The sequence below is a fragment of the Babylonia areolata genome, chromosome 8 (genome assembly GCF_041734735.1).
Source record: "Babylonia areolata isolate BAREFJ2019XMU chromosome 8, ASM4173473v1, whole genome shotgun sequence".
NCBI classification, from domain to species: Eukaryota; Metazoa; Mollusca; class Gastropoda; order Neogastropoda; family Buccinidae; genus Babylonia; species Babylonia areolata.
The window spans coordinates 43,541,421-43,559,622 of NC_134883.1; the positions used below are offsets into that span (position 1 = coordinate 43,541,421).

At 47.8% G+C, this 18,202-nt stretch overlaps 1 protein-coding gene across 1 annotated transcript in view; it reads right to left on the bottom strand.

The window, feature by feature from the left end:
• Positions 1 to 3,839: 3,839 nt before the first annotated feature.
• The window catches only part of LOC143285294 (receptor-type tyrosine-protein phosphatase alpha-like), a 48,153-nt gene continuing 33,790 nt past the window's right edge, over positions 3,840 to 18,202 (bottom strand). The window contains exons 17-20 of the mRNA XM_076592557.1: positions 16,943 to 17,065; positions 15,504 to 15,655; positions 12,361 to 12,496; positions 3,840 to 4,918 (exon numbers count right to left, since the gene is read on the bottom strand). Coding sequence (XP_076448672.1) covers positions 4,751 to 4,918; positions 12,361 to 12,496; positions 15,504 to 15,655; positions 16,943 to 17,065 — 579 coding nt within the window. The 3' untranslated portion in view covers positions 3,840 to 4,750. The remainder of the gene's footprint in view (positions 4,919 to 12,360; positions 12,497 to 15,503; positions 15,656 to 16,942; positions 17,066 to 18,202) is intronic.

Here is an 18,202-nt window from a genome sequence, read left to right on the forward strand (position 1 = left end):
GTCCCCATCAACGAAGCACTGGACGATCCGCCAACACCTCTTGAGACCCAGAAAGCAATTCGTCTGCTATCCAGTGGCAAAGCACCTGGCTCAGACTCCATACCAGCAGAGGTCTACAAGGATGGAGGCACTGTGCTGACTGAGAAGCTCCATCAGCTGTACTCACTCATGTGGAAAGAAGAGACGATCCCCCAGGATTTCAAAGATGCATCTATCATTCACTTGTACAAGCGAAAGGGGAACCGGCAAGCCTGTGATAACCATCGGGGCATTTCCTTGCTCTCCATCGCAGGCAAGATACTTGCCAGGATCTTACTAAACTGCCTCACAGCACACCTTGACCAAGGTCATTTGCCTGAGAGCCAATGTGGATTCCGGAAAGAGCGCGGAACCACCGACATGGTGTTTGCTGCAAGGCAGCTGCAAGAGAAATGTCAGGAGCAAAATGCTGATCTGTTCTCCACCTATGTCGACCTCACTAAGGCCTTCGACACCGTGAGTAGAGAGGGACTGTGGAAGATCATGGCCAAGTACGGATGCCCTCGGAAATTTATTTCCTTGGTCAGCCAATTCCATGAAGGCATGCAGGCTCGAGTCCAGGACAATGGCGAAACATCTGCTCCTTTTGCTGTCACAAATGGTGTCAAGCAAGGCTGCGTCCTGGCTCCAACGCTGTTCAGCCTCATGTTCTCTGCAATGCTTACTGATGCCTTCAGAGATGGCGATGTTGGAATCGGCCTAAAGTACCGAACAGATGGTAAGTTGTTTAACCTCAGAAGGCTTCAAGCAAAAATGAAGGTCATGACAGACATCATCAGAGACTTTTTGTTTGCTGATGACTGTGCCCTCAACGCTGGATCTGAAGCTGACATGCAACTCAGCGTCGACAAGTTTGCCACTGCCAGCAGGAACTTCGGCCTTACCATCAGCACGAGGAAAACTGAAGTTCTCCATCAGCCAGCCCCAGGGAAACCCTACGTTGAGCCCAACATCACAGTCAACGGTCAGAGACTCGGTGCGGTGGAGCGGTTCACATACCTTGGCTGCACACTGTCACGAAATGCGACCATCGACGATGAAGTGAACGTCAGGATTGCAAGAGCGAGCGCAACTTTTGGTAGACTCAGTGCAAATGTCTGGAACAGAAGAGGCATTAGTCTTGAGACCAAGCTAAAGGTCTACAGAGCAGTAGTTCTCCCCACACTACTGTACGCCTGCGAAACTTGGACAGTGTACCAACGACATGCCAAGAAGCTGAACCACTTCCACACAACATGCCTCAGGAAGCTACTGAACATCAAGTGGCAAGACAAGACCCCAGACACAGAGGTGCTCGCAAAAGCCACCCTTCCCAGCATCTTCACCATCCTGATGCAGTCCCAGCTTCGCTGGGCTGGACACGTGGCGCGCATGCCAGACCATCGGCTGCCCAAAAGGTTTTCTATGGCGAGCTGCAACAAGGGAAGAGATCACACGGAGGTCAGAAGAAGCACTTCAGAGATACTCTGAAAGTCTCTCTGAAAGCGTTTGATATCAACCCTGACTCCTGGGAGGAATCTGCAGTGGACCGTGACAAATGGCGTGCTGCTGTGCACAAAGGCGCCAAGTTGTGCGAGGCCAACAGGACTGCTGCAGCTGTTCAGAAGAGGCAGGCCAGAAAGTCACGGGCAAACAAGCTCCCTGATAATGGTATGCCTGTCTTTGTGTGCCTCAACTGTCAGCGAACATTTCGTGCGCAGATTGGACTATTCAGCCATCTGCGCATTCACAGATAGATTCATGAGCATCCTCCCCCCCCACCACCCTCCCCCCCTCCCCCAGCTGGATGACAACGATGGTCATCATCGATCTCGATGGACACACACCACCACCCACTGTCTTCCAGTGGTAGTGTTCACAATGGTGACCATCTGTCTCAATCCGTCTCCAGCTATTTTTTATTTGTCTTGTGTATACAGATAAGACGGATGCTGGTTCAAGGGACAGAACTCTTCAGTGATACCAGTAGCGTTAATCCCAGCAATGTTCAGTAAGAGGTAGACTAAAAGAATTTTAGTAAAAGTCGACTTACATGGGGTAAAAGAGGCAAATGTTGTTTTTCTTCGGTTTGAGAGTGCCTTACTGTTTTCAGCTGACAGCAACTGGCTGGATGTGTGTTGCTGATGGCAACTGGCTGACCTTAGCTTATTGTTCAGATGAACAGTGCCTGACGGAGTGCAAGAGGTGGCTCAGAAATTTCACATCCAAGTGGTGGGTGACAGGTACAGCAGTGCATTGGCCCACCACCATGGATATACTCTACAGACTCTTGGAGAATGACTGAAAAGATGCTACAGAAAATCCAGACCTTTATCAACAGTTGTCTGTGTAATCTATGTATTCTTGGAGAATAACCAAAAAGATGCTACAGAAAATCCAAACCTTTATCAACAGTTGTCTGTGTACTCTATGAGAATGACTGAAAAGATGCTACAGAAAATCCAGACCTTTATCAACAGTTGCGTGATCTGCATTTTTAAGATCTGTTGGCCAGACAAAATCAGAAACGAAGACCTGTTGCGAAGAGGGAGGCAGAAACCAGTGGAGAAGCAGATCTTGACGGGAAGTGGGGACAGATTGTGGCCTGACGTTGAGGAAATCGACATCCAGCACTACACGCCAGGCCCTGACCTGGAACCTCCAGGGGAGAAGGAAGAGAGGACGGCCCAAGAACAGCTGGAGGCAGAACACTGAAGCGGATTTAAAGAGGCTGGGATCCAACTGGAGGGATGCAGAAAGGACAGCCCAGAGTCGAGTTCAGTGGAGAAATGTCGTTGATAGCTTATACTCCACAGGGAGTGGAGGGCCTAAGTATAGATGTACTCACTACACTTGAACTCAAGGCATTCAGAGACAGCCACCTCTTTACAAAAACGGGCAGTTTTGGGACGATCAAAAAGTGGAAAAGTTCGGCTAATTGCACACAATCAAAAAGATTAATGAGGGAGGGGGGGGGGGGGGGGATTATGGAAGCACATACCCAGCACATTGATTAAATATGAACACTACACTGGAATTAAAAGTAAAAACTTTATGAAAAAAAATCCAGTCCACAGGAAACCCAAGTGAGTCTGCTCTTTATGCATCCAGCACTCCGTGCATAAGATCTAAATATAAAATAAAATAAAAAGACACTGAACTTTTAATATTGAACTCGATAAAAATAAAGTTCTGAGTACAATTTTATTGTTAAAAAACCAAACATTTGTACATGTGAAGCAAAAACTACTTTTAATTGAGATAAATAAGACAAGCAAATATACAACTCAAAAGGATACTACCACTTTTATAAATGAACGATCACTTACACACCAGGGAAAAGACATTTCCTGTAGCTGCACTCAAGGATGTGAGAGAGAGAGAGAGAGAGAAAAAGAAAAGCTTACCGCCATCAGCAGAGATGCCAATCAGGAAATTTGGTTGGAACATTTTGAATTTTTATTTTATTTATTTTTTGAAGCAGAGCTAAAGAGGCTGGGATCCAGCTGGAGGGACGCAGAAAGGACAGCCCAGAGTCGAGTTTGGCCTATGTTCCACAGGGAGGGAGCACAGGCCCAAAGTAATTACAGAAAAAAGCAAACACATGAACAGTACCCTGCTGTCCCAAATCGGACCCATTTGATCCATGCAGATGCCGTGACCACTTCTTGAAAAGACAATAAAAACTGATTGTGCAGTCTCAGACAGATTCCAGAATCAAAGGTATATACAGTTTCTGGATGAGCATAAAATGTTCAAACTCTGACTACTAAGAATCACATAACCTGTGACTTCTAAAAGTATTTGTAATTTTTTATTGGAAAAAAAAAAAAAAAAAAAAAAAACTTTGAAAGTACATGTTTTTTTTGAAGGAAAATGAATTGGGAATATATTTGTCATTTTCAATGCTGACAGGATGAGATAACTTCCAACTATGGGAAGATAACCAAGATCTTTCAAGTCTCTGAAATTTATGGGGGGGAAACAGTACTAAAATATAACACCTCCACATGCAGCAAATCTGGCCATACGGTTCAAAACATGGAAGAAAAAAAAAAAAAAAATTAAATGCACATATTCATTACACAGAAGTTTCATTTGTTACAAAATGTACGCAGGAAAATGTACAAATACATAAGTGTCACTGGGTGAAAAAACAAAAATCCAGAAATTTTATCCGTTATAAAATGCAGAGTGTAAGGAGTTAGGGGCCGAAACACTTGACTGAGGGGGGCTGCTTCTCTGAAGACCTTGTATTGTCCAGCTCTCCCTAGAGTTTCTTATCACAAGGGGAAATGTAAAGGGAGGGAGTTGGGTGGGCGAGCTACAAATCCATAAGTTTTGCTTGGTACAAAGTGTATGAAGAAAATGAACATATCCTTCAGTTTCATCGAGTACAAGGGGAGAAATGTGCAAATTCATTAGTATTACTTGGTACAAAATGTTGGAGGGAAAAAATGAAGAAATCCGTTTTTACAAAATATACGGAAAATATACAAATCAGAAATTTTTCTTTTGTATAAAACGATATATTTAAAAAAAAAAAAAAAAAAAAAAAAAAAAAGTTGAGAAATCCACAAAGTTTTACATAGTTCAAAATGTTGAAACCAAAACCAAACAAACCAAAAAAAATCCATAAACTGTTCTTCGTGTAAAAAAAAAAAACAAAAAAAAAAAACCTACCCTTCAAAATGGGTACATGACAAACACATCCACTGCCTAGATGAGAACTTCACACATTGTTGTACACGTTGTCAGACTCCACATTGTTGTACACGTTGTCAGCATCAGTGGAAGTGGAGGCGCTCTGTTCACCAGCTGTGGAATTGTCGGCGTCCCCTTTCTCCGTTATCTTACGTGCGTCATGCAGCAGACAGCGTGTGATGAACTCATACTGCTCCTGCACACACCACAGACCTGTCAGTATTACTCTTTTTTGTCACAACGGGTTTCTCTGTGTGGAAATACAGGCTGCTCTCCCCAGGGAAAGCGCATCGCCACACTGAGAGCTTCACCTTTTTTCCCCTTGGCTTTTCCTGCCTGCAATTTTATTTGCTTCCTGTCAAAGTGGATTTTTCTACAGAATTTTGCCAGGGACAACCCTTTTGTTACTGTTGGTTCTTTTATGTGTGCTAAGTGCATGCTGCACATGGGACCTTGGTTTATCGTCTCATCCGAATGACTAGTGTCCTGACCACCACTCATGGCCTAGTGGAAGGGGAGAAAATACTGGTGGCCATGAGATTCAAATCAGTAAGCTCAGATTCACTCACTTCCTAGGCAGACACATTACCTCTAGGCCATCACTCCACCACTAGTCAGATCATGGCATCAATGAGTGGCAAAGTTGCAATAAGACTGGATATATGGAGAAAAAAAAAAAAAAAAGTACCATAATATGAAAAAACTACAAAGTGCAATCCAATGTGGAAAAACAAAAAGTACCACATGGAGAGAGAGAGAAAAAAAAACAAAAACAAAAAAAAACCTACAAAGCGCAATATATATTTTGCACTGGAAAAACAAAGCGTCGTTTAAAACCTCATTCAGCGCCTGGGGAAAAACCGTAGAAAGTGGTGATTCAAGTCATAAAACATCACTGCAAAACAATAAGCCTAAAAGTGAGAAAAATAGTCTGGAGATATACCACTCTAGATAAACTGTGTGAATTTTCAGCCCTGCAGAGTTATTTTCCCTCTTTCTGATGATGCCATCAGTGACTTCACAATGCACGTACGTGGTAAGTCCTATGGCACTCCAGGGGGTTAAAACATTCTGGTTGTCGTCAACACAGACTTCAACAAATATCAGTTTTCACCTCTTACTCTTAAAACATACTTTTCTGCAACCAGACACTGTCTGATGGAAAGATATATCAATATGTTGTGTGTATCATGATTTTGATCGAATGATCAGTCCTAGGCTTTTCACAACTCTCAGATATCACTAAAAGCTGAAATGACCTGGAGATCCTCTTTAAATCAAGTTCATGGGCAGGTTGATACATACAGTACTGCTTTCAATGCCCTGCACATCCACTGTACTAACAGTTACTCTGTCGCCAACAACAAAACTGACCACAAAAAACCCCCACTGTGCTTCTTTGGGGGGGGGGGGGGGGGACAGAAACTAAAAGGAGGAGTTTGTATTATACTCCATGTTTGGTGTTTACATATACTTACCATGTCAAACTGATGCAAACTAGGCCTATGGTTTGCTGTTTGGCCAAATTTCGCGCGGCTAACAGTGAAAAGACGCCCCTCTTAGTCTGGCCCGCTCTTAGCCAATCAAACGCCTCTAACAGCTATAAGCGCTGAATCATTCCGTGGCCATGAATGAAAATGCCCCATAAGAACCACGGCGGAGACGCGGGGACGGACGGGCGGGCATTCGAGTTTGACATGGTAAGTATATGTAAACACCAAACATGGAGTATAATACAAACTCCTCCTTTTGGTGTCATATACTGTACCATGTCAAACTGATGCAGAATTTAAAGCAAATGGAGGAGGGCAACGCCTACTGGTTTGTATGGGGAGTCCTTGAAACTGAGATGGCAGTGTTAGCCGCGACAAAGGAAATCCCCTTGGAACCGTCAGCCCTGGTCATACGGAAATCCCGGAGGTAGAAGTTGATGAAGGGATTCTCCGACCGCCAGAAGGCTGCCTCCAAGACATGCTGCAAGTGGTACCGAGTGCTGGAAAGCAGCCTAAGTAGCTATGGCCCGCACTTCGTGTGTTCTGGGATTAAGACAACTGAGATCCTTGTGTGCATGAGAGTAGGCTCTACGAATGACTTGGGAAACCCAGCGGGAAATGGTGCCTGCAGCGATATCTTTCTTGTAATTCTCATTGAGGGAGATGAGAAGGCGCCTCTGAGAAGAATGCCTATGGCGAGACCTATTGCAATAGTATTTGAGGCACCGAACGGGGCAGAGATGCCTATCTTCATCATCTTGTGCAAGAATATCAGACAAAGGTCTGACCCTCAGAGAGGGGGAAGGGACCTCGGGGTCTTGGTTCTTAGCCAGAAACTCTGGAAGGAAACGAAGAGTGATGGAACCATCTCTGTGGAATGCTAGATCTTGAGGCATACCACTAAGACCATGAATCTCACTTCTACGACGGCCTGTGGCCAGCAACAGAAGGAAAGTGGTCTTGAGAGTGAGCAGGTCAAAAGGAATAGTCCCCAATGGCTCAAAGGGCTGTTTTCGAATGAAATCCAGCACCAGGAACAAGTCCCAGAGGGGCACTCTTCTGGGATTCCTAGTTTCCTTCAGAGAGGTGCCCCTAGCCACTTCTCTGAGCAGGAAATCGGCTTCAAAAGCGGGACCCCCTAGCTGTTTGATAGTGGTACAAATGGCAGACCTGTACCCTCTCACCGAACTAGCAGACAGGTTGAGAACCGAGGAGCAGTGAGCCAGAAAGTTGGCCAGCTGCATGCTCGTAGGGTTAGTAGGGGGAATGTTCTGAGCTGTACACCAACTCAGCCATTTCTTCCATCGAAAGTCATACAAAGTCTCTGTTCCCTCCCTCCTGGCTTTGGAGACTATGGAGAGGAGGTCGGAGGAGGCACCCCCCTTGGTCAGCGCGGCCGACACAGAGGCTGACCGAGGGGTGGAAGACTTCAATGGTGATGCTGACAGATCCGCCCGCACAGCAGCCACGCGTGCAGGTGGAGCATTTGAGGATTGGAGTGAGGAATGCCCGAAAGAGGCTGCCTGAGCAGATGAGGTTTGGTTTCCAGTTCCAGTGGTGGAACATGTGTCAGGGATTGAAGGACCGGAAACCAGGGCTGGGCTGGCTATTTCGGCGCAATGAGGATCATCTGCGGGCGTTCCAACCTGGCTTTCCGTATCACCTTGGACAGGATTGGAAAGGGAGGAAACGCGTAGGCAATCAGACTGCTCCAGTCTAGAGAGAGAGCATCCACTGCCCATGCTTCTGGGTCGGCGACTGGAGAGACTAAGTGGGAAGTCTCTTGCTGAACCTTGTCGCAAACAGGTCCACCATCGGCCGGAACCACTGTTCCCACACTCCTTGCAGGGTGTCCTTGTCCAGGGTCCACTCTGTGTGTACGACACTCTTGGACCTGCTGACAGCATCTGCCAAAATGTTGTCTTTCCCTGCTATGTGTCTCGCTGAAAGTGCAATGCCCTTGCTGTGGCACCAACGGAGGAGAGCCTCAGTCCGCAGAGAGAGGTCTGCCGAGTGCGCTCCACCCCCTTTGTTCACGTGCGACTGTTGTACTGTCCGTGAACAAGCGAATGGTCTTGCCTTTGGCCTCCGCTATGAAGTGCTGGAGAGCCCTGCGAACTGCCTCCAGTTCCAGAACATTGATGTGGCATAGGCGCTCCTCCGGGGACCAAGTCCCTGCTGCATGGAGTGAGTCCATGTGGGCTCCCCAGCCCATGGAGGAGGCGTCTGTGAATAGTGCCACCTGAAGAGTAGGTGGGGCTATGGGCACCCCCTGTGTCAGAAGAGGGGTGGTTAACCACTCTGATGTCACCTCGAGGAACCACTCGCCCAGACATATCCGGGTATCCCATGGCTGAGTGCTCTGGGACCACCGTAGCCTGAGTGCCCTCTGAAGAGGGCGCTTGAGAACCCTGCCCAGAGGGATGAGAGGTGCCATGGACTCCATCATGCCCAGGAGGGAAGAAAGTGTCCGCGCCGTTGCTTGGGAGGAATGGCGCAAGTGGTTGAGGAGGCCTGCCAGACGGTCCCACCGATCTGGCGTCGGAGAGACTATCGTGGACCGTGTGTCGAATCTCATCCCTAAGAAGTCGAAGGACTGGCTCGGGGACAGATCGCATTTCTCCTGGTTCGTGATGAAGCCCAGTTGGGAGCACAGGTCTAGAAGTCTGGCTGTATGACTCTGGCACAGAGCCTGTGACTGGGCCAGAATAAGCTAGTCGTCCAGGTACACACAGAGCCAAATGGGCCCAGTCATTGGGGGTGCTGCCTTCTGGCCTTGGGCATGGCCGGACGGCTTGGACGGCCATGAGGTGGTTTGTTCCTCTGCCGCTGATTCTGAGCACGCTGCTTTGACTTAGGAGGCGAGGTATATGGAGGAGCCCTGGTGGCGGGTCTCTTCAATGGCATAGAACCCTGGCGCCCCTGGGAGGATTGGGCTAAATATGAGGCCACCTCCCGGTTTGTCTCTGCCCTGTGGCTGACAAAAATGCGGCGCATACTGGCCGAAGAGGGAGTGCTGCTGTGCTGGGATGGACCGCAGGGCAGCCCTCTCCTCTACTGGAATGTTAGAGAGGCGGAGAACAGCATCCCGCCGCGCTAGGCTGGTAGCTGCGTCTGCAGCTGCCGTGAGACCAGACGCTACTCGATTGCCAAAAGTGTTTAACCTCGGGTCTGAGAAGAGGCCAGGCAGGCCAGAGGAAGGAGACTCCGTGTCCTGCTGAACTGGACGTCGTTCCCACAGCTCATTGGCTCTGTGGAGGAACGCGTCAAAGAAGGTATAAGCCGTGGAAACCTCGAGGAGGCAGCGGCGGGCCAGTTTGTCCCACTCTGCAAATGTCTTAAAGGGAAGAGTAGCTGAGGTGGGGAAGGTGGTGCGCTGTGAGACCAACATCCTGTCCTGCGCGGAGGGCTCTGCTTCCCTGTAGGCAGGGTGGTCCTGTGTGTACCAGGACCACACTCCTCCCTTGGAGGGATCTTTAAGGAACTTGCCTGGGGCAAAAGCGCCCGGGGCAGAGAGGGACTCCCTGCCTGGGGGAGGGATGGAAGCAGCACCCCTGACGGTGCGGGCTGGCTTATTAAGCCACTCCTGAGCCATTTCTGGCACTCTGAGTCGCCTTGTGGTTCTGGAGTTAGAGTCACCTGACCGTAGGAGGGTTAAGGGTGACAAAGTTGCCTGAGGGACTGATTCAGCATGTGTGACCCTAATGGGGAGGGTCAGTTCGAGCTCGGCAAAGTCCGAGTTTGGTTCAGGCTGGTCCCTAGGGAGGCGTGGGCTCCATCTGTCGCCCTGGGATGGGGGCGAAGAGTGCTCATCCGCTTGTTCGTCCTCATCCGAAGACAGGGGCTGTCCCTCTTGTTCACAGTCCATCCCCTGCTGGGTGCCATCCCAAGTGGATGTACCCACGGGGGCGTCCTGTGGGCTGTGGTCAGCCCAGCGGGATGAGCTGGGGCGATCCCGAGCAGGGACCCTGGTCTCCTCTGTTATGTCCTTGACACCTGAAGAGGGTGGGGAGTGTGTGGACCGTAGGTCCAACCATGCTTGGGATGGTGGGTGCCACACCTTCTCAGAGAGAGCGTCCCTGGACGCCAGAGGGACCCACGAGTGCTGTGAGGGGACAAACACCCACTCATCTCCTTTTAGGACCGAGGGCTGGGTAGGTGGGAACAGCAGGCTCCCACGGGCTGAGCGGGGTCCCTCAGCTGCCGTCGGTCCTGAAAAGGAAGCCGTAGTGACCGTGGAGGTCACCTGCGTGCTGACAGAGGACCGATTTGAGGCTGTAGTGTTAATACTGGTCGAGGAGCTCGACCTGCCCGACGAGGAGTCAATCCCTCTTGTCGGGGCTGTGTGTGTCACTCTGTGGTCTGTGCTGGGTTGGGTCCGGTGGGGAGCGGACCAGGGGTTAGTCCCTGGTCCTCCCGGGAACCCAGCATGCACCATAGGTGCACCCCAGTACGGGTAGAATGGGGGATACCACCCGTGGGCACCAGCCATCCCGTGACCCCAGCCCCAAGGGTCACTGGTGCTTTGACCTCGCTGAAGGGAAAAACCTGGCCAAGTCGGAGGGAGGTCAGGTCCGACTTGGGTGTCAGACAGGCCGAAAGGCCGGCGGTCTGACTGCCCGGAACCGCCTGACACGCGTGGGACTCCCCCAGCAGGGGAGACCGTCCGGATAGCGGGAAGACCTGCAGAGCAGGTTGCCACACGCCCCGAATCCCCTCCCGTGGGGAGACTGGGGTGGCTTGGCCCGGGGTGGGCTAAGTGGAGGTCCCCCCCCGGAACCAAATGTTTTTCTCCCCCAGGAGGAGGTGGGGGAGGGGGGTCGACCGAGAAGGGAGGAGGGGAAACAGCACTGGGGCCCCTGAGGGCCGTCTCCGTGTGGGGACCCGGGTAACGGCGGGGGGCGGCCTCCCCTTGGGAGTCCGCACCCAGCCGTGAGTTCCCACCACCAAGAGAGGACGTGCTACTCCCCCTTCCCCCTGCCTCGCGCTGGGACACTTCGGGAGGTGACGCTCGTATCCCTTTCCCCCCGGTCCCCTTCATGACCGTTTTATCGGGACGAGCGTCCCCTCCGCGATCTGCGTCTGCAGATGCATCGCCGCGGTCCCTATCGGGAGAAATCATGAGCTCCGGGCCTGGGAGAGTCTCTTGGCGAGTATCTCTGCCAGCATCATGATCCCTGCCTTCGTAGGATGGCAAACGAGGCATGGTACCACGCGTAAGCACCCAGCGAACAATTCGATCCCCAACAGAGAAAGGAAAGACAGGATCGACTCAGAGGTAGAAAAATACAAAGAAATCGAGGGGGCCGAGTCGAAACGAGTACACAGAATGTAAGAACAATATACATGCAAGCCGCATACAACAAAATAAGGCCAAATGAAAACGCTTAATAGCCAGACGAGACAGAGCGAAAACCTGACAAGATGGCGTGGAGAGCCTTGGCCAAAGGAATGATTCAGCGCTTATAGCTGTTAGAGGCGTTTGATTGGCTAAGAGCGGGCCAGACTAAGAGGGGCGTCTTTTCACTGTTAGCCGCGCGAAATTTGGCCAAACAGAGCAAACCATAGGCCTAGTTTGCATCAGTTTGACATGGTACAGTATATGACACCAAAAATACATTATAAGCAACACCGAGCAGTTGGTTACTCAGCAATGTATGCAACTTTCATCTGGTCTGTCTTCATCAAATGGAAAAAAAAAAAAAAAAAAAAAAAAAAAAAGAATTAAAGGATTTTTTCCCCCAAAAAAATTGATGTATAATGTCATACACTTACCATGACCTAATGGTACAGACTGGCAGGGTCTGATTCCCTAAACTGTGCACAAACTAATACCTCCCTGAGAAGGGGAGAAAACAACAAAAGTAGGTGCAGCTAGTTACCCTCCTCAGAAGGGAAGACAAAAAACCGAAAGTAGGTGTGGCTAGTTACTTCTCTGAGAAGGGGAGAAAAAAAAAAAAAAAAAGTAGGTGCACGGCCAGTTACCTCCCGCCTCAAAAAGATTTTTGATTATTTTTAAGAATGAAAAACTTCAGGTTAAGAGTATGTTAGTTGTGTATGCACAGGTGTTATGGGTTTTTAACAAATTATTTTCAAGAAATGAAAAACATGCAGGTAAAGAGGAGGAGGCCAGGTATGGACGCACAGGTGTGGAGAAGGCGTGCGGGCGTGCGGTGTGGATGAGGCGGGCAGTGAGGAAGGGGGAGGTGCGTCCCTCCTCCAGCAGTGATTCCACAGCCATCATCACTGCACACAGGACACAGCTCAGGTCCGCGCCGGTACTGAAACACACACCACACGCTCTCCTGGCTATAGTCGTGTCTGTTACTGCAGGGTACAGCAGTGTGTACCAATCATCACCATGTCTGTTACTGCATTGTACAGCAATAGATGCCAAGCATCATCATGTGTCTGATACTGCATTGTACAGCACTGTGTACCAATCATCATCAGGTCTGTTACTGCACTGTATAGCAATAGATGCCAAGCATCATCACCATGTCTGTTACTGCATTGTACAGCATTGTGTACCAATCATCATATCCGTTGCTGCAACACACACCACGTTCTTCTGGCTACCATCATGTCTCTCACTGCAATGTACAGCAACATGTACCAAATACAACGGGCACAATAGCTGAGAGTTAAAGCATTAGACTTTCCTTCCAAGGGTCCCGGGTTCAAATCTCAGTAACGGCACCTGGTGGATATAGGGTGGAGATTTTTCCGATCTCCCAGGTCAACATATGTGCAGACCTGCTTGTGCCTCAATCCCTTCGAGTATATACTCAAGCAAAGCATCAAATATCCACGTTAAAGATTCTGTAATCCATGTCAGTGTTCGGTGGGTTATAGAAACAAGAAAATATCCAGCATGCACATCCCTGAAAACGGAGTGTGACTGCCTACATGGCAGGGTAAAAACGGTCATACACACAAAAAGCCCACTCATGTACATACGAGTGAACCTGGGAGCTGAAGTCCATAAATGAAGAAGTATCAAATATGTCTGTTACTGCAATCTACACCAATACGTACCATGATGATTATCATCGTATCTGTTTCAGTATTATACAAGAGGGGTCTGACAGTTTTGAGGTGTCGAGGTGTGCAGAGGATCGATCCATATAAAGTACACCACATCAGCTTTTTTTTTTTTTAAAGAGCAGATGCTTGACATCATAAACTGATTTGGCCTTGAGAGTCTACCCTAGGTTTGTGCAAAACATTAACTCATTCTACTCCAGGTACAAGTTAACCTTTCCCGTACGTCGCCTAAAATTTTGCGCGCCGTATATCGTGGGTGTGCAGAAACCCATGGTTTCTAAGAAGGAATGACCCCTCGCTGTACGTCGTGGGTGTGCAGGCACCCATGGTTTCTGTGTACGAACTAACCCTTCGCTGTACGTCGTGGGTGTGCAGGCACCCATGGTTTCTGTGTACGAACTAACCCTTCGCTGTACGTCGTGGGTGTGTAGGCACCCATGGTTTCACTGAAGAAATAAGACCTTGCCGTACGTCGTGGGTGCACAGTAACCAAAGCAAATTTGACTTTTCTTCAGCAGACTTGCATGCGCAGCTTCCACTTGTGCGTGTAGGCTATTTACTCCAGTGCTTGACCAGGCGCATTGTGAATAAGTTTTGCCCGTGAGAAGAGAGTGTTGTTTTCTCTACTTTGAACAGATTAGGATAAGAATAAAATTTCTATATCAACTATCTTTCTTTTTTTAGCCATAGTCGGGTTTTCTCTACTTTGAACAGATTAGGATAAGAATAAAATTTCTATATCAACTAGATTTTAGATCAATTGATTTCAGACTTACAAAAATATCCAGTTCTTAGAAAGGCACTTTAATTCCAACTTGATAAAAAGCTATCAATCAGTTGCTCCCGATCATTCTCTACAAGAAAAACAGTTCATTCAATATTGTTGAAGATATCTAGTGCAATAAATATTGTTTTCTGAAATTAGTTACAACTTTAGAGTAAAACTTACCGCAGACTTGAACCGGGATACGATCAACAAAAAACAAGGTCACTCTGATCTCTCTCTGTAGCGAGCCCAAGTGACGTCACGTCGACAACCCGTGGCGCGCAAGCTTTGCATGGGTGGCTCCACACCCACGACGTACGGCGTGCAAGGTTTATTCTTTGGGAGTATGGGTGTCGTCACACCCACGACGTACTGGGATATTAATTGATTAATAACTTCTTTGTTTATGTATAAAAGAAAATAATGTTCAGTGGATATGTAGTAAACTATATTATGGACAAAGTCATGAAATTATGTGGAAGTGGCTTCAATATTACTTGAGTTACAGAGCAAAAACACTTGTCTGGGTGATTTCACACCCACGACGTACGGGAAAGGTTAACTCGTACCATGATTACTTCCCCTGTGGACTGGGTACGAGTATTCTCGTACCATCACACTGTTCTAATTTTGTTCATTCTTGCTTGGTACAGCTGGCATTCTAAACTAAACCGTTTACAGATTCCGTAAGTATAAAAAGGAAGCTTTGTTTGACTGATAAAATAAACAATTCTCCATCAATTTCCGCTGTTTTAGTGAACCACCCCGTTTTTTCTGCAGTGGTCTCATGTAGTGCTGGTCCAGGGGAGTTGTAGCAGGCATGTAGCTTTGGGGTAGAGTGAGTTATGATAAAATTATTTTAAAAAAAAAAAAAACCTAACAAAAGAATATACACTAATCATTATCATCAAACACTGCAACACACGGAAATACATTCCAGTTATCACTGCTCTGTTGGTTGAGCCACAATCAGGCTCAAAGGCATATTAGTACTGTGCTAGCAACTTAACAGCAACAACTGGCACCAGTTTGACGTGGTCAGTACAATTATGCCTCAAACAGAAAAGTTTCCAGAATTTTTTTAATTTACATCTACATTTGCTGACATCCCCTTGGAAAAAGTTATTATACGCTTCATGTGCAATGGACACTTTTGCATGAAGTTTTGCCACCAAGAAAAAGTTACGCATACACACACACGCTCAGACAGACACACACCGATGCAACAAATACCACTGACACACTCCACATGACCAGGATCACACACACACACACCAAACACACAGACCAAACACACAGACACACACCAGCACAACAAATACCACTGACACACTCCACATGACCAGGATCACACACACACACCAAACACACAGAGACACACACCGGCACAACAAATACCACTGACACACTCCACATGACCAGGATCACACACAGAAATGCACAACACACACACACACACCCACCCACAAACTCACAAGCACTGCAGCACAATGGGGGGCTGGTCAGGAGGCATGACCTTGGGCAGCAGAACGTCCATCAGGCTGACAAACACCTTGGTTGCCTTCAGACACAGTGCCTGCTGGGACTCCACACAGTACACACTCACCTGCTGACCTCCTTCATCCGCCTGCAACAAAACACAAACCTCAGTCAGTTCCCCCCTGCCCGCACCCCCCTCCTCCAGAAACCATCCCAACTCCTGGCGCACAAACTCTTGCAACGCAACACAAACCGTCCCCCCCAGAAACCATCCCAACTCCTGGCGCACAAACTCTTGCAACGCAACACAAACCGTCCCCCCAAGAAACCATCCCAACTCCTGGCGCACAAACTCTTGCAACGCAACACAAACCGTCCCCCCAAGAAACCATCCCAACTCATGGCGCACAAACTCTTGCAACGCAACACAAACCATCCCCCCCAAGAAACCACCCCAACTTCTGATGCACCGCAAATTCAACTTGATTTGAGGATCAATTCAAATCTTCTTCAGTACTTCAACAGCTTAACTCTTTCACCACCAAGTTTCTCTGTGAAAAACATTCCCCTGCGCCAAATATTTTAGAAATGATGCTCGCAGTCACAGGCTTCGGTTCATGTCAAAACAACACAACCGACTTGTTCACTTCAAACTGGGTCAGGGGGCAAAGGTTAGTCCTTGGTCAATTGAGGAAACTGGCTACAGCTGTCAAGCTTTGTTACACTGTGAAAAATGGTCTCATCAACATAGCCCCTCCATGTCCACACAAGTGGCCTGTCGTCTGTCAGCAAGGTTACACAACAATATGTTGACAGATTTTCCTGACATGTTGTGGGAGTATCACCAACGGGCTGAGAACCAGCCAATCGATCTGAGTGGTGATCTAGATCAGTGTTATCATGGAGCAACGGAATTTTCTAAATTGCCTTCAAAGTACAGAGATGCCAACCCCTGTCAAGTGTATGCAGGAACAATCAGGAAATTTGGAAGGAACATTTTGAATTTTTTGGTAGGAACACCTGGACTCTGAGCCACATTAGCAAACATACATTTTATCTACAAGGCATACAAGAATGAAAACATGCACGTGATTAGCTGAGCATCATCACGTGAGACCAAGGTTAGTAGTGACTGTCCTGGCCTCGTGATCGACAGATCTAGAGCGTCTGGGTAATGTTACGACAGGAAAGCATGTGACCATGCTATGTAGTTGAAAATAAACTCGTTGAAACAGTTCTGATGTTGGTGTAATGTTGGAACAAACTGCGATTGGGCATAACAAAATATGGCGATATCATAACAACTGGCATCTCCGAAAGTACGTTCTCTTGCATTCTATGTTCAGAATTTCACCCAATCACCTGCTCCCCCCCCCCTACCCCCCCTTCCAGCCCCCTGTGAATCATGAAAACAGGATGAGGACAGCATGCCTACCTGATCCTGAAGAGTGATGGTGTGTCGAGAGACGCCAGGTAGAAACACCTCCTTGCTCTGTGTGTGGACGCTCAGTGTTCCGTACTGCACGCTCTGCTCTTTGTCAGGGTACAGCGACACCTCCTGAATCATCATCATCATCATCATCACCATTGTTATCATCTAACATCATCATCATCATCACCATTGTTATCATCTAACATCATCATCACCGTTGCTATCATCATTTCATGACAGCACACATCATCATTATCAGCATCATGCTGCATGGTCAGGGTATAGCAACATCTCTTGAATCACCATCATCACCGTTGTTATCATCACTTGATGACAGCACACATCCTCTTTTTCATCATTATCATCGTTTGATGACAGCACACATCATTATCACCATCATCACTGTTGTCATCATCATTTGATTACAGCACGCATCATCGTTATCAGCATAATGTTCTGCTCTAAGTCAGGGTACAACACCACCTCCTGCATTATCATCATCATTTACCTCATCTTTGGGGCTTTTTCAGTCCGCCAAGCATGACCAGGGATGAAGAAAATAATGACCCTAACCCGTTGTTTCAAAGCGTCCATGAGGCATGTCTAGGTTTAAAGATATCAGTGACATATACCAGACCTTCATTCCATGAGGAGATGGCTAGGGTAAAAGATATCAGTGACATATACCAGACCTTCTTTCATCCCATGAGACAGGGCTTGGTTTAAAGATATCAGTGACATATACCAGACCTTCTTCTTTCATCCCATGACGCACGGCTAGAGTAAAAGAAGTTCCAATCCTGCTCTCGCCCTTTCTCCCAAATTTGACTAGAAAATCACTCCTGAAAATGGAGTATGGCTGCCTACATGGCAAGGTAAAAACGGTCATACATGTAAAAGCCCACTCATGTATATACAAGTGAATGTCGCAGTTGCAGCCCACAAACGGAGAAGACGACTGGAAAATCAAAACTGGGCATCTAGTCTTTCGGATGAGACTATAAACCGAGGTCCCGTGTGCAGCACGCACTTGGCGCACTGGAAAAGAACCCATGGCAACGAGAGTGCTGTTCTCTGGTAAAATCATATAAAAAAAAGAAATCCACTCTGATAGGTACACAAATATATAAGCACGCACTCAAGGCCTGAAAAGCGTGTTGGGTTATGCTGCTGTCAGGCGTCTGCCTAGCAGATGTGGTGTAGTGTATACGGATTTGTCTGAACGTAGTGATGCCTCCTTGAGAAACTGAAAGAAGTGACAGA